This window comes from Suillus fuscotomentosus (assembly GCF_016647785.1).
Source record: "Suillus fuscotomentosus strain FC203 chromosome Unknown F5891scaffold_2, whole genome shotgun sequence".
NCBI lineage: Eukaryota > Fungi > Basidiomycota > Agaricomycetes > Boletales > Suillaceae > Suillus > Suillus fuscotomentosus.
The window spans coordinates 1-24,039 of NW_024539514.1; the positions used below are offsets into that span (position 1 = coordinate 1).

At 44.0% G+C, this 24,039-nt stretch overlaps 6 protein-coding genes across 6 annotated transcripts; 2 read left to right on the top strand and 4 right to left on the bottom strand.

Annotated features, from left to right (window-relative positions):
* Nucleotides 1–226: 226 nt before the first annotated feature.
* Nucleotides 227–1,238, bottom strand: F5891DRAFT_1219493 (uncharacterized protein; the record flags this gene model as incomplete). The annotated part of the gene is made up of 3 exons (XM_041369384.1): nt 227–682; nt 735–811; nt 1,214–1,238. 3 exons carry the CDS (start codon nt 1,236–1,238, stop codon nt 242–244), a joined length of 543 nt encoding a protein of 180 aa, XP_041233099.1. The 3' UTR covers nt 227–241.
* A 1,097-nt stretch (nt 1,239–2,335) lies between these two features.
* Nucleotides 2,336–3,074, top strand: F5891DRAFT_1219503 (uncharacterized protein; the record flags this gene model as incomplete). The annotated part of the gene is made up of 3 exons (XM_041369385.1): nt 2,336–2,429; nt 2,486–2,665; nt 2,717–3,074. The coding sequence occupies 3 exons, from the start codon at nt 2,336–2,338 to the stop codon at nt 3,031–3,033; spliced, it is 591 nt and encodes a 196-aa protein (XP_041233100.1). The 3' UTR covers nt 3,034–3,074.
* Nucleotides 2,717–5,578, bottom strand: F5891DRAFT_204536 (Pkinase-domain-containing protein). The gene is made up of 2 exons (XM_041370887.1): nt 5,446–5,578; nt 2,717–5,394 (listed from the first exon to the last, which is right to left on the bottom strand). The coding sequence occupies exons 1-2, from the start codon at nt 5,552–5,554 to the stop codon at nt 3,116–3,118; spliced, it is 2,388 nt and encodes a 795-aa protein (XP_041233101.1). The 5' UTR covers nt 5,555–5,578; the 3' UTR covers nt 2,717–3,115.
* An 89-nt stretch (nt 5,579–5,667) lies between these two features.
* Nucleotides 5,668–10,292, top strand: F5891DRAFT_995985 (ATP dependent DNA ligase domain-containing protein). Its single transcript, XM_041378336.1, has 29 exons — nt 5,668–5,952; nt 6,004–6,063; nt 6,117–6,251; nt 6,303–6,433; nt 6,483–6,568; nt 6,616–6,752; nt 6,801–6,976; nt 7,025–7,120; nt 7,172–7,257; nt 7,308–7,343; nt 7,393–7,667; nt 7,717–7,753; nt 7,803–7,899; nt 7,953–8,117; nt 8,168–8,211; nt 8,266–8,355; nt 8,402–8,456; nt 8,506–8,542; nt 8,593–8,674; nt 8,727–8,787; nt 8,839–8,921; nt 8,980–9,085; nt 9,133–9,475; nt 9,528–9,557; nt 9,604–9,668; nt 9,716–9,799; nt 9,861–9,995; nt 10,045–10,121; nt 10,184–10,292. Exons 1-29 carry the CDS (start codon nt 5,755–5,757, stop codon nt 10,195–10,197), a joined length of 3,021 nt encoding a protein of 1,006 aa, XP_041233102.1. The 5' UTR covers nt 5,668–5,754; the 3' UTR covers nt 10,198–10,292.
* Nucleotides 10,293–12,931: 2,639 nt separating this feature from the next.
* On the bottom strand, nt 12,932–14,412 carry F5891DRAFT_1180531 (uncharacterized protein; the record flags this gene model as incomplete). The annotated part of the gene is made up of 5 exons (XM_041365949.1): nt 12,932–13,203; nt 13,261–13,465; nt 13,516–13,644; nt 13,705–13,962; nt 14,041–14,412. The coding sequence occupies 5 exons, from the start codon at nt 14,410–14,412 to the stop codon at nt 12,932–12,934; spliced, it is 1,236 nt and encodes a 411-aa protein (XP_041233103.1).
* Nucleotides 14,413–15,971: 1,559 nt separating this feature from the next.
* On the bottom strand, nt 15,972–19,368 carry F5891DRAFT_974232 (uncharacterized protein; the record flags this gene model as incomplete). Its single annotated transcript, XM_041376437.1, has 17 exons — nt 15,972–16,160; nt 16,341–16,598; nt 16,727–16,924; nt 16,975–17,154; nt 17,201–17,297; nt 17,348–17,449; nt 17,480–17,505; nt 17,572–17,661; nt 17,731–17,779; nt 17,842–17,941; nt 18,014–18,038; nt 18,099–18,278; nt 18,344–18,615; nt 18,854–18,934; nt 18,992–19,039; nt 19,089–19,148; nt 19,206–19,368. The coding sequence occupies 17 exons, from the start codon at nt 19,366–19,368 to the stop codon at nt 15,972–15,974; spliced, it is 2,118 nt and encodes a 705-aa protein (XP_041233104.1).
* Nucleotides 19,369–24,039: the final 4,671 nt, after the last annotated feature.

The window sequence follows — 24,039 nt, forward strand, 5'->3', positions numbered from 1 at the left end:
AGGGATACTCTGGGATTGTACATAAAAACGAAGCAGAGGGAGTTAGCTTCATGGGATCTAGAATGAATCTGAATGATTTGTAGTCGTTTGTTGGATTTCTCTGTACTCTAACTGCGGCACATAGAGGAGTGGCTCAACCTGTATCCCTAGTCGGGGGAAATGATCATTACTAGAGATAGAACGAGCGAGTGTGAACTATGTATTTAGTTAATACAATCACTGGAGATATTAATGAAACCCCTCATAGCGCATTTGCACGATCCAATAGGCTTCTGATGCGTCTGCTAAGTCTCTCGGCCTCTATTTTCCGATCAAGGACTTGCTGAGCAGGGCTATCCTTCCTCCGCATCCACATCTTCCCACCTTTACAATCACTTTCTGCTCTCTTTGCATGAAGAGCGGATAGATCAACAACACGAGGCGATGAAGAGAATTTGATGATGTCCCGGTAGAGAACCTTAGTTTCTGTGGCGAGCGAGCGAATGGTAGGAGGAGCGGGCGGAAGCTCTGTATCGGATTCATCTGTGTCGGATTGTCCTGAGGGGTCCAGCGGAGGTGTACGTACGCGACTGATATGTTCTGGGAGATGTGGTAGTGCTTGTATTTCCTTGAGTAGGTCCTGTCCCTTGAGATACGAGTTTTCTGTGCGCAAGAAGCGGACGGTGCCACGAAGAGCCTTGATCTATGTGAGAGTCAGAACAACGATGATGAGATGGGTCTAGACCTGCACGGACCTGCTCCAGAAGGTGCGGTGTCTCCACATTACCCTCCATGGGGACATTCTCTGAATCGACAGGTTGTGTGCTAGCAGCTGGACACGGCAAGTTATCAGACCGTGCAATTGACCCCAATATAAAGAAACATACCTTGTCGCTCCGAACCCGCAACCAACGCCTTCAGTTTCGCATTATCTTGCTCGAACATATCCAGGTCTGCCTAAAGTTGTTCCATTGCCTCTTTGTATGCATGTTCCTGCTTGCGCGCTTTCGAGAGCTCGATGTCAAGATCTCCAATGGTATCCACTTGCTCCTTGACTGCTTCCATGCGCCGTTCCATGTGCTCGATCTTCACCTCTGACTTCTGTATCACTTGGTCTTTCGTCTTGAGACTCCGTGAAAGTCCTTGTATTTCCTCCTGCAGCTGTGCGGCTTTCTGCTCGGCTTCGACATTGGTAGTCATTCTGGCTCTGATCTCCTCAATTCGTAGGACCCACGGTGGTGTGCCAGAGACTTGGCCATCGTTAGCATGATATTTGACGAATATCAAAGCTAAAAGAAGCCTACTCTTGAACACGTTCTCAGGTTCCATTGCCAAAGGGAGTAACTTGTTGCACTCCGCTGATAACTGGGCAATAGCTTCACCAACCGCCTCGAAGCAGGAGGTCCCAGGTTTCATGTCCTTGGCGACAGTGGACGTTGCAGTCTGCCTGGCGTACGACAACACTGTTGCAAGCTGAAACGGAGCCTTGGCACTACGGGCGTCGCTAAGGTGTGGAATTACTTGTTGGGCGAGCTACAGTTATACAAATAAGTAGTCTTCCTCAGAAAGGGGAGCGAAAACACTAACAGAGATATCAAAGTTGACTAGCTCGGGAACTGCGTTGCTGAGATTTTTGAGTTGCTGAACGAGATGTGACTTGAGTGCTGAAGACTCCTGGATAATGTCATCGAGGCGCTTTGTAAGTTTCCTGTATCAGAGGCGATTTTACTGTGAACGGCGCTATTGTGGCGAGCTGATAGTGCTGATGGCGAGTTGATATGAGCGCTGACGCTGACGCTGAGCTGCGCTGCAGCGCCAGAGCAGCGAATATTCATTCGAATCACATGAGCGGGCAAACGAGAAAAAGAGAAGCCCGAACTATAAAACACAAAGTCTGAGGAAATGTGACATCAGTATTCTGCGGCTGCAGTGGCGACCTTGGAACGAAAGTTTTACATCCCATGTATATCCCTAACCCCGTTGCCTGACGAACAAAGTGTTAAAAATCGAGCTGGCCATGAGCTGGCCATACATGCGGACATGGTTTAAAATTGAGATTGCGTGTATAGAGGAGCTACAATGTGTTTGCCACATAAAATCACGGCCGTCCGGATTGGGTTTCAATGATCTTGCAGTGATTTAACATTTTGCGCATCAATTGGGATCCCGACCCGTGGCGTCACGTCTTTGAGTTCAGACGAAGAATGGCAAGCCTTCCTATATGATTTAGAATCTAAAATAAATGGTCTCAAACTAGTGGGATAGTGTTAACCTTGATATTTTACACTTTGTCGTCGTCGAGGATTCCTCTCCCTTTTAAAATTTCTGCGCCGCATCTACTGCGCCACCTATCCATATGTTGTATTACATTCCCACCCCGTTTGATCTTCATCTGAACGGCCTTACCTTTTCGACTTTGCCCGCAGTGACACTGACACAGACTCTGCCGGGTCTGCCCAGGGTGCGTATCCCATGTTGCGTTGATGTCTCATACGGTGAACCTCAGCCGATGTATACGAATTTGTCTACCATGTAATACATCCAGAAGGCACGCTCTCCCTCGAAGAGCTACATTCCATCACTAGTAATGTGTGGTTAACACGTCATGCCCGACAAAAAAGTACCAAGGAGTTGAAGCTGGACGAGATCAAGCTCCGTATATCAGAACAATACCGCACAGGAATGTGTAAGATTGATTTATTCATACTGCCTTGCCTTTGTTGATCATATTGCGCAGGTGTGCCTGATCTTACACATGAAGCTACCGTCAAGCTATTCCGCAAATGGGATCAGACGGAAGTTGCTTACATCCAGCTCCTACGTTTCATCCGAATCATCAGTGTGGATCCTATGTCAGATCTGCAATCATATCAAAACAAGCATTCCCTCAAAGAATCAGTTCCTCCGCAAGCCATCGATGAAGCCATGGTCACTGATCGTGATGACACGCTCCTCATTGAACTGCCATCATGGTTCGCAAGTACGATGATGATGATGATGATGATGATGATGATGATGATGATGATGATGATGATGGATGGTCCACTTTCATAGCTGAGATACAAAATTTGAATACTAATATTGGCGGTATCTACTGTAAAATAATTTTACATGTCTCATAGATCGTACCAGCGAGCTAATCAACGTATACCAACCTCTCGCTAAATTCGTACCCTCCCATCTCGGTTTCTGTGGGGCTGAAAAGTGGACTATTCGGTGTCATCAGCATTCGTGGAATGTCCAACTCCCAGTTCCTTCTCAGCCTTTGATAAATTACCTGGAAGCTTGATAACGCGCCCCTTTCCTGTATCAAGTGTAGTACAACCTGATATCCAGCAGTGATTTGCAGAGGCGTTGGCTTCTGCATCTCCACGCGGAACCGCACTGACTTCAGCGCCGGAAGAAATCCAGATAGATCCTTCGTATCATCTGTTCTGCACTTGAGCACACCTGAATGTTCCGCATGCGTGAGGACTACGCGGACGCCCATGTTCACCAGCATTCGACGGCACTCCTCGCGTGATGTGAACCCGTCATGCGTGGACAGAAGCTGGTACGTTACTGGCTTGAACTTGAAAACACTATCAAGCCAACGCCGCCGCGGCGTCGCGGGAAGAGTGAATGAGCTGTCAGAAAACGCAGGTGAGACGGCGGCCGGGGTGTCACCGCCGCCTTTCTTGCGTAGCTTGTTGAGCGGTGGCTCAATGATTTGCACACGGAGCGCAGGCCGTCTGTCAGCATCGTTGCTCCGCAGAGATGACTTCTTGACGATTCCGGGTCCACTGACACTGAGAGATATATTCTCCTTATCGACCTCTCCGAACTGGCTTCGTCGTTCGCGCCTTATATCCGCGTCGGATATGATCTCCTGGGGTGACGAATAGCCTCTGGTCTGCACAACGTTGCCTTTCCGATGCTTGTCGAATTCGATATTGACAGGTGCGGGTAGAGCTGAGGTGTTTCCAAGATCAAGATGGGGTGTGCCTGCAGTCCGCGCCTCCATTGCATTAAGATGTTCCACAATTTGCTGGAAAAAATGCTGCATCTTATCATCCTCGAGTTCCGGGACTTCAATCGCGGGCAAATTTGTAGAACCAGCCGTGGGCGATAAGGGCGATGTTAGAGATGTGATATACGACGACAAAGGAGAGCGGAGATCAGCCCCTGGACGTGGCGGTGTCGGTGAACACAGAGTTATACGAGGAGCGCCTAGTTGTATGCAGTCTCTATCACTATCATCGCTGTGCAGGGGAAGCGTGCGACCAGCTGCCCTACGCGGGGTCGGAGGAGCTGCGCGAGGAGGAAGAAATGAAGGCGCGCGTGCCAGGTGGGGTGTTTGGGATGTGGTCCCAGTCATGCCCTGAGGGTCATTCTCAATTGATTTCTTCCTACGTGACTTTCTTTGCACCATCTCTTCTTCCTCGTCATAATTTTCCAAGTGCTTGTCCCGATAATTGGTGAGCAGTCGGTAAACGCCCTTTTGCCAGTTTGGCTCGAAGCTCTTGAGGCTAGCTTTGATGTCTTCCTCGGATGTATCGTGCCAAAGCGTGCGGAGGTTCGCGAGAATATCTTGGTCAATGTCTTCAAGGTCAGAGAGAGGTCTTGCTATATCATTGAGCCTCGGCGTGCTCGCGTCCACAGACTTTGGCTTTTGGGAAAGGTAGAATGGGTGAGCGAGAATTTCAGGGATCGTGATGCGCTTCACAACGTCCTTCTGCAGCATCTTTGTGATAAGATCCTTGGCCAAGAGATCGATCCCGGCTGGCATATCAAACTTTCCCGACTTGACTTTATCTAGCAGTGTTGGTAGGTCCTCATCATCGAACGGAAGGCGTCCCACAAGCAAGGCAAATAGAATCACGCCACAGGACCAGATATCAGAAGCGCGTCCATTGTACTCCTTCCCCATGATGACTTCCGGGGCCGCATAATGAGGGCTTCCACATGCCGTCTGAAGTAATCCATTTTTGGACCTGGCCTGCCAAGCAGCCATACCAAAGTCTGCGACCTTGATGTTCTTGTTTTGGTCCATGAGAAGGTTCTCAGGCTTGAGATCTCTATGCGCAATGTTGAGTCGATGGCAATAGTCGATTGCGGAGATGATTTGCTGGAAGTAGCCCAATGCTTCGAAGGTGGATAGCCGCCCCTTGTTGCACAGATAATCGAAGAGCTCGCCACCTTCTACGTACTCAAGAATAAGATAGAGCTCGCTGGAGGTCTCCCACACGTCATAGAGGCGCATTATGTTTGGATGGTCGATGAGCTTCATGATCACGATCTCACGTTCAATGCTGAGAAGCATATGCTCCGCGGAGTCGACAAGTTTGGTGATAGAGTTCACGAGGATGTTTTTAGACACAATCTTTACTGCGGCATATTGACCTGTTTTTGAATGTCGTGCGATCCTTACGCGGCCTAGTTGGGATCAGTGAAATCGCATGGTTTGCCAGCAACCCAGATAGATACCTGAGCTTCCCTTGCCAATAGTCCTTCCGACCTTCCATAGTCCAATCATCTTTGGGTCATCCCCGCTACGATTCCGCCGCGGAAGCCTTGGATAGTCGTCGTTGTCCATAGTAGTTAGTAAGGAAGATTGGGCTGACAGATTTTCGAGCAAAGAGTAGCCAAATAGAAACAAATAACACGCTCATTAGTTCGAGTCACGCGTTTTGACTTTCTTACTGCCAACCTCCACCATCCCCTGACACTACAAGGACTTGCAAAGTACTATTACAACCAAGAACAACATATCTGTTTTCTTGATTTCATCAGATAATGATGCAGCCTACGCCTGCACCGACATCGCCTTCAGGCTCACCAGGACCGATTCACGATGAAGAAACTATAGCCTATCCACTTCCTCCGCAAAACAATGGCAGTGCTCCCTTTTCAGTACTAGCTGGGTTATTTGAGAAGTTATCAACAGAAAGAAAGCACGAACGGAGACGGCGACTTTTGGATGTCTGGTTCAACGTATGTTTTTGTCTACGAACAAAACCAGTCTTGACACGTCTGTGGCGCCAGCATTGGAGAGAAGAAATCGGGCATGATCTTTATCCCGTTCTCCGCCTGATCCTCCCGCAGGCACGTTTTCTGTCACTTTAGAAATTATTCAGGTAAGCTGAACGTGTGAGCAGAAAGATCGTGAGCGTGCTGTGTATGGCCTGAAGGAGAAGAATCTCGCCAAGACCTACATCAAACTGATCCCACTCGGCATAAGAGATCCAGATGCGATCCGCTTGCACCACTGGAAGAAGCCTACCGAAAAAGATGTTTGTATCTTGTATTACGTTTGTCGAGCGCGTTTGTTGAGCTTTTCCTAGAAAAGCTCTGGTGACTTCCCCACAGTTTTGTACGAGGTCGTGGGCAAGCGATCCTCCGTCGTCGAGGGAAGCCTGACAATCTACGATTTGAATGAAATTCTGGATGACTTGTCCAAGAACATCGGCAAGCAGTACGCATGATGATTTTCGATAGGCTCTTTGGCTAACAATAGTACACAGTGACATTCAGTCCAGAATCCTGCAGCGTATTTACAATCGTGCTACTGCTGAGGAACAGCGGTGGATTGTACGTATAATTTTGAAAGGCATGTTTTCTTCCATCATGGCTTCAATCATGTGTCAACTTTTCAAGACATGGTTATTTCTGTGAAGGAAACCACCGTCTTTGGCGTGTTCCATCCGGATGCGCAAGATCTGTTCAACATCTGTTCGGACCTCAAGAAGGTTGCGTGGGAGCTATGGGATCCTTCAAGGAGGTTGAATGCCGAGGTATAAATTTCCCTATTCATTGAAGATTTCAGAGCTGATGTGACATAGGATAAATCCATCCAATTGTTCCGTGCATTTGCGCCGATGCTGTGCAAAAGACCGGCCCATAAGATTGAGGACTCGGTGAAGGAAATGCAAGGACATAAATTTATTATCGAAGAGAAACTTGATGGCGAGCGCATGCAGCTGCACAAGCGCGGAAATGAATACTTCTACTGTTCGAGGTAGGATTTGTCACGTGTACCAATGACCTGAGTTGACCCTTGATTTAGGAAAGGAAAAGATTATACTTACTTGTACGGACAGCATGTCGGGCAGGGCAGTTTAACTCCTTTTATCGACTCTGCGTTCGATGAGCGGATCGACGAGTTGAGTTTATCTCGGCGTTTCATTCGTTTGTAATTGAAGTCATGTTGCAGTATCATTCTCGATGGAGAAATGCTAGTCTGGGACCCTGTTTCTGAACGTAACTTGCCATTTGGTACCTTGAAGACAGCTGCACTTGGTCAGTGTCTCCAGTCAGTCATCTGTCTAAATGCTTATGATATCCCTCAGATAAATCAAAGAAGGAGCACAATCCTAGACCATGCTGTATGTGCGCACTATTCTAGATTTTGCAGCAACCCTTACTTCAATGTAGTTAAGGTTTTTGACCTCCTCTATCTCAATGGCATGTCCCTCCACCAGAAGTCACTCAAGTTCCGCAAACGCAACTTGCGCGCATGCATCAAAGAGGTTCCGGGCCGCATTGAATTCACCGCGGAGTTCGAAGGCAAGACCGCCAAAGATGTTCGGCAGAAGATGGACGAAGTGATGGCGTCAAGAGGGGAAGGCCTTGTGATCAAACACCCCGACTCCGAGTACATCTTAAACGGCAGAAACAAGGATTGGATCAAGGTTAAGCCAGAATATATGGTAAATAGGTCGAGGCGCCCCCTTACATTTACGCTCACAGTACTTTCAGGACAATATGGGCGAGACCGTGGACGTGTTAGTAGTCGGTGAGTCAGTAAATTTGCTGTCTTTACTCAGCATACAACCGCAACGTAGCTGGCAATTACGGCACTAGAAAACGTTCAGGAGGTGTCTCGACACTCATCTGCGCAGTCCTCGACGATCGGCGCCCGGAGGGTGACGAAGAACCGAAGTAAGTCTTGCAATAGATTCAGCGTCTTGTGTATAAACATTCCTGGATACTAGGTACAGCACCTTTGTCCGAGTGGGCACAGGTTTGTCATTTGCAGACTACATCTGGCTCAGACAAAAGCCTTGGAAAGTATGGGATCCAAAACATCCCCCAGAATTTCTACAAACTGCAAAAAAGGCATACGAAGACAAAGGCGATTTGTATCTGGAACCAGAGGAGTATGACCCACACTTTATCTGCTGGCACAGGCTGACGATATAATTGTCAGTTCGTTCATACTGAAGGTTAAGGCAGCTGAGATCACGACTTCAGGTATCAGGCAATCATTTTGAACGCGCTGTCTCGCTGATGTGCCATGTGAAATAGACCAATATCATTTGGGCGTTACTATGAGGTTTCCTCGAGCTTTGTCAATTCGCGACGACCTGTACATTGCAGACTGCATGACCGCATCAGGTGCATGCCTTTGTATTCCATCAGTACAAAGCTTAACCTGTTTTAGCTGTTCTGGAGAGTATGCGCTCCGAGCGTAAAAGAAAGATGGAAAGTGATGCCGGGTAACTGATCGTTGATTTTCTCATCGATACCCATGATAATCTTTAGTAGCATGTCCAAGAAGAAGCGAAAGACAACGGCAAAGAAGGTATATATGTTTAGGGATTTTCGTGCTATCGTTGTCTGAGCATCTTTCAGGCTACTGTCCTACCACAATACCAAGGACCTAATCTACGTGCAGTCGAGATTGAGTCAGATCTATTTGAGGATATGAAATTCAGTGAGTCCTCCTTACTGCCTGGTGTTCGATCAACGGTGACTTTGATTGTAAGTGGTGTCGTCAGACCCAAAATCAAGAACAGGCAATCAAGACCGTCAGGAACTGATGAAATTGTAAGACAGGGTCATATCTGAAAAAATCATCTAGATCTGAGTTCCCCACAGGATCCATGCCAATGGGGGTAGCTGCGTGCAAGTCGTTACATCCAAACAGCCTGTTACAGTCATTTATGGAGGGACGGCTACGCGTGAGTATCTGTGCATTGATATTTCAACTACTCCGAGGGACTGATCACAATCTCGCAGCTTACGACATCAAGCTGTTGATTGACAAGGACAGTGTTGACATCATCAGGCCTCAGTGGGTCACGGATTGTATACACCGGGGAGAGCTAGTTCCTCTTAGAAAGAAGTAGGTGTTGCAGTACTCGTTTCTGCAAAGGATCACACCTGTTTTAGGTACTTCTTCCACGCCACTTTAGCACGTCAAGAATCCGACGATTATCATCAGCTGGACACTGACGAGGACCAAGAAATGACTGATGGAACTGTAGAGGAAGACGCCAGCCTGAACATATCAATCACCCCAGAGGGCTTTAAGCCGAAACTTGAAGAAACTGAGGACACTGATCCTGAACTTGCGGACTGGTTTCAAGTCGACACCAAGCCTGGCGTTTCAGAAGATAGTGAAACGGAGGATGAATCTGATGCGGATTCAAACAACGATGATGTCAAAGGGGAAGATGATGATGAGTGGTTCCAAGTGCCCCACAGTCCCGCTGTTAAGCCCCTTGATGAAAACGTGCGTGATTTTATTGTATGGCATAACCATCATTCACTAGTTATCCCGACAGTCGAACACCACATTTCATTCACAGTCACAGGTAAGGGTTTCTTCATTGATGCGTCGTCCTGTTACAATGACATCAGGACATGGCAATGGGGGAAGACGACCAAGCGAGGGAATACGATGCAACAGCAATATTCAGGCATCTGTAGGTCTCGTGTCTTCCAGGTTATCGGCTCTCACTGTCGGTGGTAGTTGCTTTTACCTTGACACGCCAGGCAATGCGCGGAGAAACGGCATGCCGGTGAAAACCAAGTATGAACAGGAGATCTCCACTATGTGAGCTTTCTCTTCAGGTACCAAGTATCGTTTCCCTGATATCAAACCTCGATACTCTAAGCTTCGACCAGGTTTCAAGAAGCATCCAGGAGAATGGCGGAAAGATAGTAGCACTCGACGATCCAAAACTCACGCATGTTGTCTTGGACAAGCGAGACGACTCACGACGATTGACGCTCATACAGCGTACCTCGAGGTAAGTGCTCATATACAATCTTATCATACACAACTGAGGCAAGTCTTAGACATAAACGACGCCGATTGGTGATATCCGATTACGTGACAGCTTGTTTAGAAGAAGAATCGTTACTTGATGAGGAAGGTGAGAAGTCTTAGTTGCTATCGGTCTTCAGGAATATTCTATGCTGAAATTGTCACTCTTAGATTTTGCTCCATAGTACTTATCACTCCTTCATTGCTTCCTTGATTGTACAATTCTTATTCAATGTGTGTTTCCTCAAAAATCTTATTGGGGTTGCCTTTTTACATCCTACACATCGAGTTAGGGGCTTAGTCATCGGGAAAACCTTCCTGGGGAATGGGTGCATTCCTACTGAGGCATGAGTGCTAAACTTGTGACCAATCTGTCTATGAATAATGAGGCAAACTGTTGACAGACAGACTGGTAAATCTGTGTTTGAATTTAGATGTTGAGTGTATTCTCACAGTAATGTGATGCTGGAGTAGGGGGTCCTAGGGCTGAGGAGAAGCAGAGAGCCTCCCAAGGGCAATTTTGAAGGATTAGTCATCTAGAATGAACATAGAGAGCACAGCAAGTGTGAGCATAGACACACAACCACATACTAGAGTATAGTTGAGACACCTAGTACTACTCCAATGCATAAGCCTTTTTGGGCATAACAAAACCACATGAGCTTTTTGCTAAGCCCTTGCAAAGAGTCACTGTCTGTGATCAACTTTGACAACAGAACATTCAAGTGTGTTAGCTGCCAGGCAGCATCATTCAATGGATGTTCCATCACCCATGTAACTTATTTCTACTAATTATTGCTATTTCTATTACTGTCTTCAGTCTATCACTGCTTGCAACATTATGTGAGACTCTTTGATCATTCTGGATAGTGATTTCAACTGTTTGTTGGACTCTGGCTTCATTGATATCACAGCACCACATACCTCTGAGGCTGTTCCAATTTCTCCCAGACTCTCACCACACAAACATATCAAGTCTGTTCTCAAGATCTTACAAGAAGGTCATATATCAACTCTTGACTTTATGCTATCAATCCTCAAAGTTTCAGAGATTGAATTCACCTTCAATGGTGATCACATACACAACTGCTCTATGCAGGAGAAGGGAAACTCTACAGGAAAGCTGGAACAATTGCTTGACTGCATGTTTACAGACTCACAAGGACATGCTCAGATGTTTGGGGAGTTGTTCTTTGATTAAATCATGCACAAACTATGTCCCAAATTTCTAATTTGGGTTTCAGTACCTTTTAAGGCAATTCAACATTCAAAGACCAAACATAAATTGAAAGTGCTTACAATAGCAGAGTCGCATTTGTAATCCAATTGTAATGATGGTTGCAATTGTGACGGCAATTGCCATTGCAATGTATGGCAATCAATCTTAGTCATTGTAATGAGCTGCAACAGATGGTTGCAATGTTAAATAGCAGGTTGTAGATTGTAATGTTTTATTTGTCATTTTGATATTCCGATACTAACAGACAAATTTGTATAATAATAATAATAATAATAATAATAATAATAATAATAATAATAACTTGCTGTCATCCATATATCTCTACTCCTGCTCCTCCGCATCTCCAAGGAACCATACCTCCATCATCTGACTCCTTCTCCACCTTCTCCCTCCATTCTGGCTTGTTTGTGCCACATCACATGCCGTCTGTGCACTCGGCTCTTGGAGGTTGTGAATACTAGTAGACTGACCCAAATGGGTGTCTGAATCTTTGGTTGTGGTTGTGGTTGTTGTTCTTATGAGTGGGGTTGTTGATGGGACGGGAGAAGCACCTGGTTGACAAGAGGGGTGAGAACTGGGGGATCAGGACCGTCTAGAATAGAGCCAAAATATGTTAGTACACATGATAGTAATAGATACAATATATATATAATTATAAGCCGTCAGGCTTAAATGCTCAGAGTCACCTCCTAGAGGCGTGTCCTCGCAGCCTGACGACCTCTGGTCCAAGTCGCCTCCTAGAGGCATGTTGGCCAGGGAGAGAAGCACAAAATGAATAATAAAACTTACTTACTAGGTTACTGCGCTCAATCAGATGGACGGCCAGAGGTTTCAGGGTGAGAAAGGGTGGGTGAGAATGTGAGGGCAGGTGAGAATGCAAAGGCGACGGGTGAGAATGGGAGGTGGGTGAGAAAAGGGCGGGCAATTTAGTACTGACAGACTTGAAGAGCTCGAAGGAGGATCAACATGCTGCGAACGGCAGACAAGGACTTTGATCAGCATGGCTCGAGTAGAAGGAGGATTGATGGACTCACGAACTGCAAACTGTGGGCACCAACTTGGATCAGCATGGCTTGAGCTCAAAGGAGGATTGGTGATGTGGCGTCCAGTGAGTCGTGTGCGTGGGTGAGAAAGGGCGGGTGAGAATGTGAAGGCAGGTGAGAATGGGAGGATTTGAAAAGGGTGGGCAAAGTACCGACAGACTTGAAGGGTTATGGATGCATAGGATGTGATGGTGAGTGAGAATGCGAAGGCGGGTGAGAGAGTGGGTGTGGTCAGGACATATTCTAGATAGAAAGTGAGCAAAAAAACATGGTCAAAATGTGTAGATATGGTGGAAGGGGAAGTGGTGCTCCACTACTCAGCCTTGGGGCAGGTGGCCATACCAGGCTTCATAGGGAGGGGAATTTAAGTAAAGCAAAAAGAAAGGACCACTCAATAAGCGGTAGCAAGAGTTTGTGCAAAAGGGTCCATTGGAATTGACTGTAACATGGTTGTTATTACTCAAGTCTGAAAGCGAACTGTCTGATAATATTTGTTGCAACTTCATTGTTATGTAAGCATCTGAATTTGAATTGCCTTGATTCTGAGTCAAACGCAGAGTCAATATTAGATCAAATACCATGTATTTAAACATTAAAATGTTTGATCAAGTGAGGATCGCTAATAGTAACTATCATCTACATTTTACAGGAACGACCATGACGAGCGCCCTCAGCTATTGGCCTCTTCCCCCTCTTTGCCTTCCCTTGACCCCTGCCTATATCTGAACCGATATCACAGGCTTCTAAGTCATCTACATTGCCAGCTACCACTTCGACATTAGTACGAGCAGCAGCTTGAGATACTGATCCTTGTTCTTCATGCTGGATGATGATTTGACTGTCAGGTGCTGCTGATGAGACCGCTGAGATTGCTGATGAGGCCAGTGGAGCCTCGTCTGCTTTGCTGTCTGACAACATGTCGAGTGCAAGCATCGCTCAATTGATTTCTTCTGAAAAGTCTTCACCACCGGCGAGATGAAAGGTAGACAATTTCGCAGTGCCAAAAATGTGGTTGTCGATACTGGTCACAATGTTCTTGATGTGTCTCATGTCCCACTTCATAACAAGCAGCTTCTTGTATTGAAAGAACAGGTCTCTGTAGTTAATGGTTGACAATTTCCCCACTCCTGAACCCAGAAACTCCGTGTCGGGTGAGAGTAGAAAGATTGCCTGTGTTAAAGCAAATCAGTAGACTTTTGATGCAAATATAAATAACATACCATAACTGCTGCCCAGGCAATAGACCCTGGCGTGACTTGTTGAAAGTTCCACTTCTGAGCATTAGTCTTCAATCCACCACAAGGTTCTTGATGAAGCAAGGTGACACCATGTAGCAAGGCTCTCAGAATCTAGATAGACCATAATAAGTAGGGTACATGATAGAACTATGTGAGCGAATGATAGCACACCTTAGCAAAAAGTATCCAATTGCCGAAAACAGTCTTCAGGGTCGCGTCTTCTTGCAGACCTGGGAACAAGAGATGCGGAAATATTTTATAAGTCTGCATCTTGCCAGACACTCCAAGCATCTTTTGGATTTTGACGATGCTGGCTCTGTTGTGACTGGGATTGGCAAAGTATTTCGCTGGAAGGTCAAATATATCTCCCGTGACACCACATAATTTTTTGATCTTGTTAGAACAAGCATCACTGATGCACTTATTGACCTACAACAGTTATAGGATATGTCAGATGATAACTAGAACAGAACAAAATGTGTGACATAAGAGGTCCTTGAAGTATACACTTTGCATGGCTTGATGGACATGTTCTGGGAAATGAGCATATAGTTCATCCAAGAAAGCGGATTCTTGGGTCAAAGTGGTCTTGTAATGGTCGTTGCTATTGAACAATGTAGGTGAATCTGGGCACTTCTTGGTGATAAGGTCATTGTCTAGAAACATCTCCACTGTCATGCTGTATTTATGAGCATACAGTGAGATGGTCTGCTCATGAGCAACAAGTTTGTCAGGTGCTTCTACATGCTGCTTCTGTTTGGGCTTCTCAGCAAGGAGGACCTTGTTGTTCTCTTTAAGGGCACAATTTTCTTTGTGCAAATGCTGAACTTGAAGTTGCAGGACTTTGAGTGCGTGAGGAGAACATATTGAGTATGACATAGAAAGATAAAGTTAGTTGCTAAGTACCTCTATGATTTCTCCCTTGGAAGCATTGGGCCCTGGAATCGTGACTTCATCGATGTCGCCCTCATCAAAGTTGTCGTCTGAATTACTGTCCAACACCTGTACTGAGAGATGAGACATTTCTCAGACTGTTAGACGTTCAGTGGAAAGGCAGAGAAGGAGAAAATGGTGTGACACACCTTATATATAATTTCACACACTCCCTGGTACCTCGAGGCCACTAGATGTAACTCCAAATCTTATTACATCTTTGGAGTGATTCGGTGTAGGGCGAACTGCTGCGGGGAACGTAAACAAGGGCACGACTGAAGGCCACATGTTGATAGATTATAATATTAGTGGGCATGATTGCCTCCCTCGCAAGATAAAAACTTTAAATTGGTGAACCTTAGTACCTCACATGCATATCAGAACAGTTCATTACAAACCAGAGTTGATTGTCTGATCACAGACCCTTGTATAATTGAGAATTCCCCAGGATGATAGACTCTTTGTCGGTTCATGGAAGGTCTGGTCGATGACACAATCCATCAATTGAACACATGCAAAGATGAATGTGCTACTTACTGAACGCTGGTCGGACATGTCTGAACTTGAATGCCGGTGATGTTTGGATAGGCCAGTTGGCCATAATCCAACTTGAATCCTGATGATGTTTGGATAGGCTAGTTGGCCACAACCCAACTTGAATCCTGATGATGTTCGGATAGGCTAGTTGGTCATGAACTTGAATCCCAATGATGTTCGGATAGGCCAGTTGGCCATGATCCAACTTGAATGCTAATGATGTTTGGATAGGCCAGTTGGCCATGATCCAACTTGAATCCTGATGATGTTCGGATAATAGGCCAGTTGGCCATGACCAAACTTAAATGTTGATGATGTTCAGATAATTGGCCAGTTGGCCATGACTGAACTTGAATGCCGATGATGTTCGGATAGGCCAGTTAGTGAACCCAAGGTTTCATGAGATACTCCTGCACTCGCTGTGAGAAAAGCTGTGTGGATGTGATTTGTGTCAAAACCTACCTTAACTGGGTCCAGCCAGTGGACAAACATGAGAGAAAACACCCTTGAATAAACCGTTCAACTGCTATGGGGAATCTGTGTGGAGGTTCAGTGCATGAACATTACTCAGCTTGAGAACAGTGAGAGTAGCAGTCTGAATACTGACCTTTGTGTACTTAAATAAATGCAGGACAGACTGTACTGAATCATTGACAGGAAGACCGGTGTTGAAAGTGCAGGTATAATATGGTTACAGTGGTAGTTAGAATGGAGGAGGTGCAGGTCTATGGAAATCCTGCTCCCAGTCGACCATTAGTAAGACTGAGATATCATGAGTGAAGATAATAGCAAGCCCATATACCAGTTATAAGGGGAGGAGGACATGATGTGAAATCAAACACGTATAAGATGCCCTGCCTCAAGGTGCAGCACCTTTATGCGAAGAAACATGTCGGTATCAACAGTGTCAATGACAAGGTAGTTGTGGCTACCATCTGGCACTAGGAAAGCTCCGTGGATGATCGACCTTATTGAAAAAACTCAGCCTGTGCACGGAGTCTCGCTCGAACACGAAAGATGTTGAGATGCTTGTCCTTTCGGATGTGCACGCCAGTGGGAGCATCAAATGAGTGAATAAGAGTGAGAGAAAAGACTGTATCCTCCACTGTGCATTCAAAAATGAAGAGCAGGCGACCAAATATGATCTTGTCGGTCGTCTGGATGAACACACAATCAAAGCATGGAGCCTCAAAGAATTTGGGGTTGCATCGAAGGTAGTCAGTGTGTTGGCAACAATCTACCAATGACTCATAGTTGACTTTCAAGAACCAGCACTCAGTAATCTATCCCTCCATATCAATATAGTAGAACACAGCCAAACTGAACAATGATCATACCTTATCGCTTGCTTTGAGTTGGACCCACTTTCCACCTGATAGAGGGACTTGAATCACTAATAAAAAGTTAGTCAAAAAGTCATTGAGCTTGATATGAAAGTTAGTAAATGCGCCATCATCCTTGTGAGTGTTCTCGGCAGATTCAAAGGTCTGTGGAGCTTGTCTGGACCCAAGCTTTACATGAGGGGAGTCGTTCAAAACAACCAAATCATCCACCACAAAATTGTCTTCGTCCAGTGCATCTTCGATGTCTTGTAACTGATACTCATCGAAGTCGGATATGTTGTGGCAAATATTCTCAGCTACGACTTGTCAATGATTGATGCGAAGAATCTGTAAATATTGTAGCATGAAATTATTGAATAATTGATAGAATCAAGTCTTACCTGTGGTGCGACATCCCTGAAGTTAATATGCATCAAATATGAGTCTTTCAGTGACCCATGCATCTTCTCATTCGGCTTTGTGTTGTAGTTGTGGGTTGCTCCTTTGGCTTCGATATCATCGAAGATATGCACACTCATGTGCAATTTTGGAAAGTTCCAGTTCTTGTCACTGTTGTCGGCCGTTTTTGTTATATATTGCTATTATTCTATTAATGAACAATTTTTGAGGATCAATCAAGAAAATGTACCTGTAGATACATTGAGAACACTTTCACAGCGTGTTGGCCTGCATGGATAGTGTCGGTTGTGTGAACCTCAAGCGCTGAATACATATCGACTTCAATAAAGAGGTGGATGCAATGAAGTAAGTGGTAGCCAAGTGGACACTCATCCTCAGTGATGATGGTATGTGCAGCATATATCACCATCTAAACGCAAGTTACTAATAAGGATATACAAATATAAGAAACATACCTTGGAAATATCTTCATACACGCTACTATCACTGAATGAAATGCTCATAACTTGCGCTAAATGCTTCAGATTTCGCCACCATGGAAATGCCTCGTAACTAGCATCAAAATGAAAACATAGACATTTCAATTAGAGATGACCACTTACTTGTTGTCCATCTTAGCTACACTTGCTCTCCCCAAACCAGTGATTATTTTTTGCAGTACAGCCCACAGATGATCGCGGTACAGGCCCCTGTTAAAATGGAGCCTATCCCACGAGAGTGCATTATGTACACACATGAACATGACAGTCCAAAAGGCGTTCTAATAAAATGGTTGTGTTAAATTAGTAGAAAACATCGATATATCAGATAGTGGAAGTTATCTCACTGAGACATCACGAAGTCCATATTGTTTGAGCATGTTCTCTCTCTCTTCAGTGGTCTCCTTGTCCCGTGCAACCTTCAAGATGTTCTGTGACTGACCGGAAATTTGACAAGGATACATCTTCAAAGTATTTAAAAGCTTGTTGTGGGGAACGAGACAAACTGGGCATGGCCACAACAATTTGATCCTTTGAGTTAGCAACATAACACATCTAATATTGAATACAAGTAACTTATTAGTAACATGTACATGTTTTGAATCAAATACACTCACTGTTCTTCATAATTGGCCGATAAAATTAATATCAGAGGAAAGAACCAGTGTTGAAGGTCATTGAGACATTCAAACCATTGTCCCATGCTAGATCTCAATGCTAACAGAGAGAGAATCTTCAAGAATGCTTCATGCCAAACTGCATTCTTGAAATTGACTCAGCTTGGTTTACCAGCATGGTCTTTCTCTTCCTTCACCTAGAAAAAGTATTCAAAATAGAATCAGTGTCAACCACTAAATGAAAATGCATTCCATACAATTGGAAGCCATCCGACGACATAGCCACCACCTATACCCTGACTATTGCAAATTTTGGTAGGCAGATTTGCGAGACGAGCAACAACAGGGTAACCTCTTGCGGTGCCGAATGAGGACAACTTAGTCTTATCGGCATAGAGAATGAAACCTAGCAGCTTGGCACCATCTGGTAGCTGAGACTATGAAACAAAATAATAGATCAAATAATGAAGGCAACTAAAATCGCTACAGCAGTGTTACATACTTGAATATTCCAAAAAGCTTCAGCAGTGTATGATTCATCTACAAAATTTATGAATTCCTTGCCATTGAACTTTGAGAATCGTTGCGCATCAAATACCATGTGCAGAAAGAGCCAAGGATCATGAAGGAGGTCGATAGCCCACTCCCAGAGATTCTTATAATGCAAATCAAACTCTTGTATCATACCATCATATGGTGCCGAGATCACGTCTTTAGTAAACAACTTAAGGATCATCAGAAGCTGAACATTAGAAAGAAAGATGGAAACAACCCCTGTAATGCAATAGGAAGCAGTGTCCCACCTGTCGCGAATGTCCTTGTGTGTCTGAAATGTGAACTTCTCTTGGCGGGAAGTGCACCGGTTGCAAAGTTTGATGAGACGATCAGTCTGCTCGTTATTCAAGCAAGCCTCCAGCGCAAGCTCAGCGAATGTTAGGCAGGGCAGAGGATGCAAGTGGTGTTGAATGGCATTTGAAATCATAAAATGCATGGACTTCGGGTGGGATCTTACTGCTTGGATGGTATTCGCACATGATGTTGTCAACCTCGAAAGTGGGTTCCACATGCTCAGGGACATCTGCGTCAGGAAAATCTGTTAAGGGTAGTTTGTGAATGTAAATATGTTACAATATGACGATCACAAACATACCAATGTGCCCTGTGTCATTGTCTATCTCATTCCAGGCTTCACACTCTCCTGTTGTGACATAACAACAGTAAAACATAAAGGATCCAATGAGACTTACGTCTCTTTCCTGCAGCATTAACAACGTGTTCATCCCTCACACATCTCAGATTTGAGGAACCTGGACGTGTCAGCCAATTTAAATAGTTAACAGACCAAGATAAAAATGAGTGCGTACCTGCTGCTACACCTAAATTTTGCCTTTGAATGGATTCCACCATGATTTGATTCTGGCGCTGTTTCTCAGCCTTCTTCTCATAGGCCTTGTGATGGGTGGTCCAACTGCACGGCTTGAGGTCCTGCTGGCATAGATCGCAGAATTTCGTCCTTTCAGGACCCATGTCACCAACAGATATGTAATGTATATGAATTTCAACAGAAACAAGAGGGAAGCACTTAAGAATGGCGGTAAGGGGGGATTGAAGCCATATCAATCATGTTGTAAGCACATTGTAATAGATTGAGACCCCGCCATCAAGCTTACATGAGGGTTGTAAACATCATTGTAACACGATGTCAATGGTTCCTGATTACAATCGATTTAGGAAATTTGCGACACAATCCAGTGCATCAAGAGAAGCATTGTGAAATCATATTAATAATAAGAGAATTATATCATTTATTTTGCATTTGTCAAAAAGCACTTGTTTTCTCATTGGCCAGGCATCATGTTACTGTTAAGAATGTGCTCAAGGGTCAAATACGAAGGACTTGGCTTCAGCTCATGCGCTGCACCCCTTACCCAAGTACATGCCCCTAACTTCTGAAGGCTGTTGAATGATGTCTGAAGGTTGTTGGATGATGCCCGGAGTCTGATGTCCGATGTGCAGGAATTCCGGCAGACATTAGGGAATGGGTGATAAGACTAATCTGGATGATGTCCAAATTAGAAAGGAAACAGCGGAGGACTACCAAAGGTAGAGGTGGAGGTGAGAAGTCTATAGGAGTCAATCCTAAGACTAATGGAGGACAATGAGAGGAGAAACTCAAGTTGGACAGAGGAGGGAATGAGCAGAGTCTAAGATAATATTTGAACTAAAGAACTACATAGAATCTACAGGGTTTATATATTACTGAGGACTTAATGGAGAATCAGTCAGCACAGTACGAGGCTATGGACAGAGCCTAACACTAGTCTATCAGAAGTTAATTAAATGAAGACAGAAATGAAAGAGAGATGGAAATTAAGTACAACCGGTCATACATATAACCGGATGTCCAGAGACAGAAGCTAACTGAGAAGGGAACAGATACGGAAGATAGAAGTTGGCCAGATCCCGAAATCCAGAAATGATTTGTGTGATAGGTCTGGGTCCAGGACACAGGATATGACAGTTACTGTGAGAATCTGCTTGACATCCAAATTCAAACCCAGATTTACCAGTCTGTCTATTGACAGTGTAAAGAGTTGATCCTGTGTAGGCACTACAAAAGCTATTACATTACCTTAGAACTCAAAGGTATGAGTGTAGTTTAATCCAAATAGACTGCCTGTAGAACTATCTCTTGATATAAAATGCAAGAGATGTCTTGTTAAGATTGAAGGTGAGAAAAGGAAAAATCACCCAAGGTGTGTCTGAAGTTCCAATGATGTGTCTGAAGTACTGAAGTACTTGTCCAATACAAGTGAAGGTGGTTCAAAGTCAAGAAACAAAGGTCCAAGGTTGCATAAAGCATCTATAAAGCATCTGATGAAACAGTGAGATTTTCAGGAGAGAAATGTGGCAGGTATGTTAAAGTACATCTAAGTGTAAGACTTGTGAGAGTACTGAAGTACAACTATGCAAAGCCTATTGAAAGAACTCTAAGATAGCAAGATGTGAAAATGGCAGTGGTCAGGCCAAATAATCATTCTGAATGAACAAAAAGATTGATTGCACGAAGTACAACTATCCGAAGGTGACTCCACTAACTATGACTCATAATAAGGGATGTAAAGTGAAGTGTGAGTAGCTAGTGAGTCAGATTATATCCTACAGCATGAATGTCTGGAATTGCATAGGCGAAAGTAGTAGTGAGATAAGCTATCTAAAATGTAATAAGACTTGAGGTGAGCCGCTGTAAAGAGTAGATCCTGTGTGGGCACTTAGAAAGTGATCACCTCAGAACTCAGAGTGCAAGTGCAAGTCATCCCAAAGAGACTGCCTGTAGAACTACCTCTTAAAATATAAGTGCAAGGGAGGTCTGTCAAGATGGGGGATGAGAGAGGAAAAAGTTACCCAAAGTGCATTTGAGGTTCCAAGGATATGTCTGAAGTACCAAAGTACTTGTCCAATATGAGTGAAGTGGTCTGAAGTTGAGAAATGAAGATCTGAGGTTGTACAAAGCATCTGAAGAGCTTCTAATGAAACAGCAAAGTTTTTAGGGGAGAATATGGCAGATATGTTAAGGTATGTCTAAGTATAAGACTTGTGAGGGTAACAAAGTATGACTATGCAAAGCCTATCAAAAGAACTTAAAGATATCAAGATGCGAAAATTGCATAGGCAAAACTAGTAGCAAGATAAGCTATCCAAAATGTAATAAGACTCACTATGAGCTGCTACACAGATATGCATATAATAACATGTGAGGTGTGCTGCCAGATCAATGCCTCATAGTAGATGGAGCTTGTAGAAACTTTTTTCAAAATCTTGATTTTGTGACATACTTTTGACTAGCAACTAACCCCTTATGATGTGTGACCAGTGAGTGAATTAGCAATGCAACCAAGGCCATGTGACATGTCATGGTTGCCTCCATACACAAAGGGATCATATTGCAATTAGGAGGATTTAAATTTGCATGATGCAATAGAAACAGATTTGACTCTGATGATCACTTGGCTAAAGCCATTGAAGATAAGTCTTTGAAACATTGTCTATAAGTGAATGTTCAAGATGTATTTCAAAGAGGAAGAAATATGGGCTGGTTTTGATGCAATAACTATGAGTTCAAAAGAAGCAGCTAATACTTGGAGGGATTTACAGTGGCTCAAAAAAGTGTCCCAATGTTTGTAGGTTTTCATGTAATTGTGTTATTGCGAGCCAGGGTGTGAGAATCTGACTAAGTCAAAGGGAGGTCCCAAAAAGCTCCGCTTCTTGGCTACAATTATGTCCCCTATAGCGTGAGAATCAATTGACGCCGTGCGAAGATATGGCTATTTTAATTAGGTGACTCATTGGGACACTTTTTTGAGTTTGAATCAATTATACATAATCTCTATAATTCTAGTACTTAGTGTTTCCTCCCTTAGCTTTAATGACTGCTGCTACCCTCCTAGGCATACTTTCTATCAATTTCTGACACTCCTCCTTAGCAATCTTTCCCCACTCTACTACAACTCTCTTCCATAACTGAAATAGTCCATTAGGTGGGTCTTGATAGGCAGCAAGCATTCTCTTGAGTAATTCCCAAAGATGTTCAATGAGATTGAGGTCTGGAGACTGTGCTGGCCATGATAGGACAGTAATATCATGGTCCTCAAACCATTTGATGGCCAACTTTGAGGTATGCTTGGGGTCATTATCTTATTGGAAGATAATGTCTTCTTCATCAATACCTGATTCTTGCATGCTTTTGAGCAGACACTCCTCCAGAATAGAGACATACTGCTCTGCATTCATCCTCCCCTCCACCTCACATAGAATTTCCACCCCATGCCACCCCATGCAGCCCCACACCATCATATTTCCTCCTCCAAACTTAAGAGTACCTTTCACTTCTTTTTCTCCAAGTGGATCTCCTGCCTTTTTCCAACATACTCTTGACCATCTGACCCTATCCTATTGATTTTAGTTTCATCTGACCAAATAACTCTCTTCCAGTCCTCTATAGTCCAGTGCTGGTGCTTTAAAGCAAATGCTAGTCTCCTTTTCCTATGGGCTGGTGACAGTAGGGGTTTCTTCTTCTTGACTACAGCTTTAAGATTGGCTTCCTTGAGGGTGTTCCTGACTGTTTGAGTGGAGACAGTGGTAGTGATGATGGAATTGATGTATTTTATGGCTTGAACAGCAGTAGAGGCCTTTCCAGATATAATATGATGAACAAGAGCTCTTTTGTCATGCAGAGTAAGTTTAGAAGGACGACCCATTTTGACATTTTCTTTGTTGGGAATATTCTGGTTGATAACCCTGGCAATAGTTGACTTCCCCAGACCAGTTTTGGAGGCAATCTGCCTGATAGATAGACCAGAGGTGGAGAGAAAAAATATATTATCTCTTTGAGAAGAGGAAATAGACTTCATGCTGATTATGAGGGACATGATGTTATTGGAAGGGTTTATATATGTACAGGATATTAAAATGAGACCATATTGTCAATATGGGACCATTTATATATATATTTGTAAATGGTGTCATGTCTAAATGATCTGATTTTCATATTTTAATAGAAACTCAAAAAAGTGTCTCAATGAGTCACCTAATTAAAATAGCCATATCTTCGCACGGCGTCAATGGATTCTCACGCTATAGGGGACATAATTGTAGCCAAGAAGCGGAGCTTTTTGGGACCTCCCTTTGACTTAGTCAGATTCTCACACCCTGGCTCGCAATAACACAATTACATGAAAACCTACAAACATTGGGACATTTTTTTGAGCCACTATACAATCAACAAAGACAAACCTTCAGTGTATAGAGTTCAAAAAGCATGCAGACCAGAGTCATGGCAATGATATAGCTAAGATCATTTGAGATGAGTTTCTCAGAAAACCACTTATGAGAAAGTAAAATTTATCATCAACAGGTTTCAAACCTGCACAGTGCAAGAGAAACAGATTTTGACTCTGGTGATTACTTAATAATTTCATCTTTAGTAGGTTTTGAACCCATACAGGCAGATTTAGATTCTGTTGTATTAATTACTTGGCTAAGACTAGTTCAATACACTTCCAATGAACCCATTCAGAAGTGTATCAAGGTGCAATCTCAGCCTTGATAGATTTGTATTTTTCCTCATTTCCTGGATCATTAGGATCAAACTTGAAAGTTTGATGTGTGATCTGCTCTTATTCTTCTTCTTCTTCTTCT

Excerpts from the sequence above, each read along its gene's own strand:
- F5891DRAFT_204536 (XM_041370887.1), bottom strand. The coding sequence starts at position 5,554 with ATGGACAACGACGACTATCCAAGGCTTCCGCGGCGGAATCGTAGCGGG. Across the intron at positions 5,395-5,445 it reads TATTGGCAAGGGAAGCTCAG|GCCGCGTAAGGATCGCACGA; the intron begins GTATCTATCTGG and ends GATCCCAACTAG.
- F5891DRAFT_995985 (XM_041378336.1), top strand. The coding sequence starts at position 5,755 with ATGATGCAGCCTACGCCTGCACCGACATCGCCTTCAGGCTCACCAGGA. Across the intron at positions 7,121-7,171 it reads TTCGATGAGCGGATCGACGA|TATCATTCTCGATGGAGAAA; the intron begins GTTGAGTTTATC and ends GTCATGTTGCAG. Across the intron at positions 7,668-7,716 it reads AGGTTAAGCCAGAATATATG|GACAATATGGGCGAGACCGT; the intron begins GTAAATAGGTCG and ends CAGTACTTTCAG.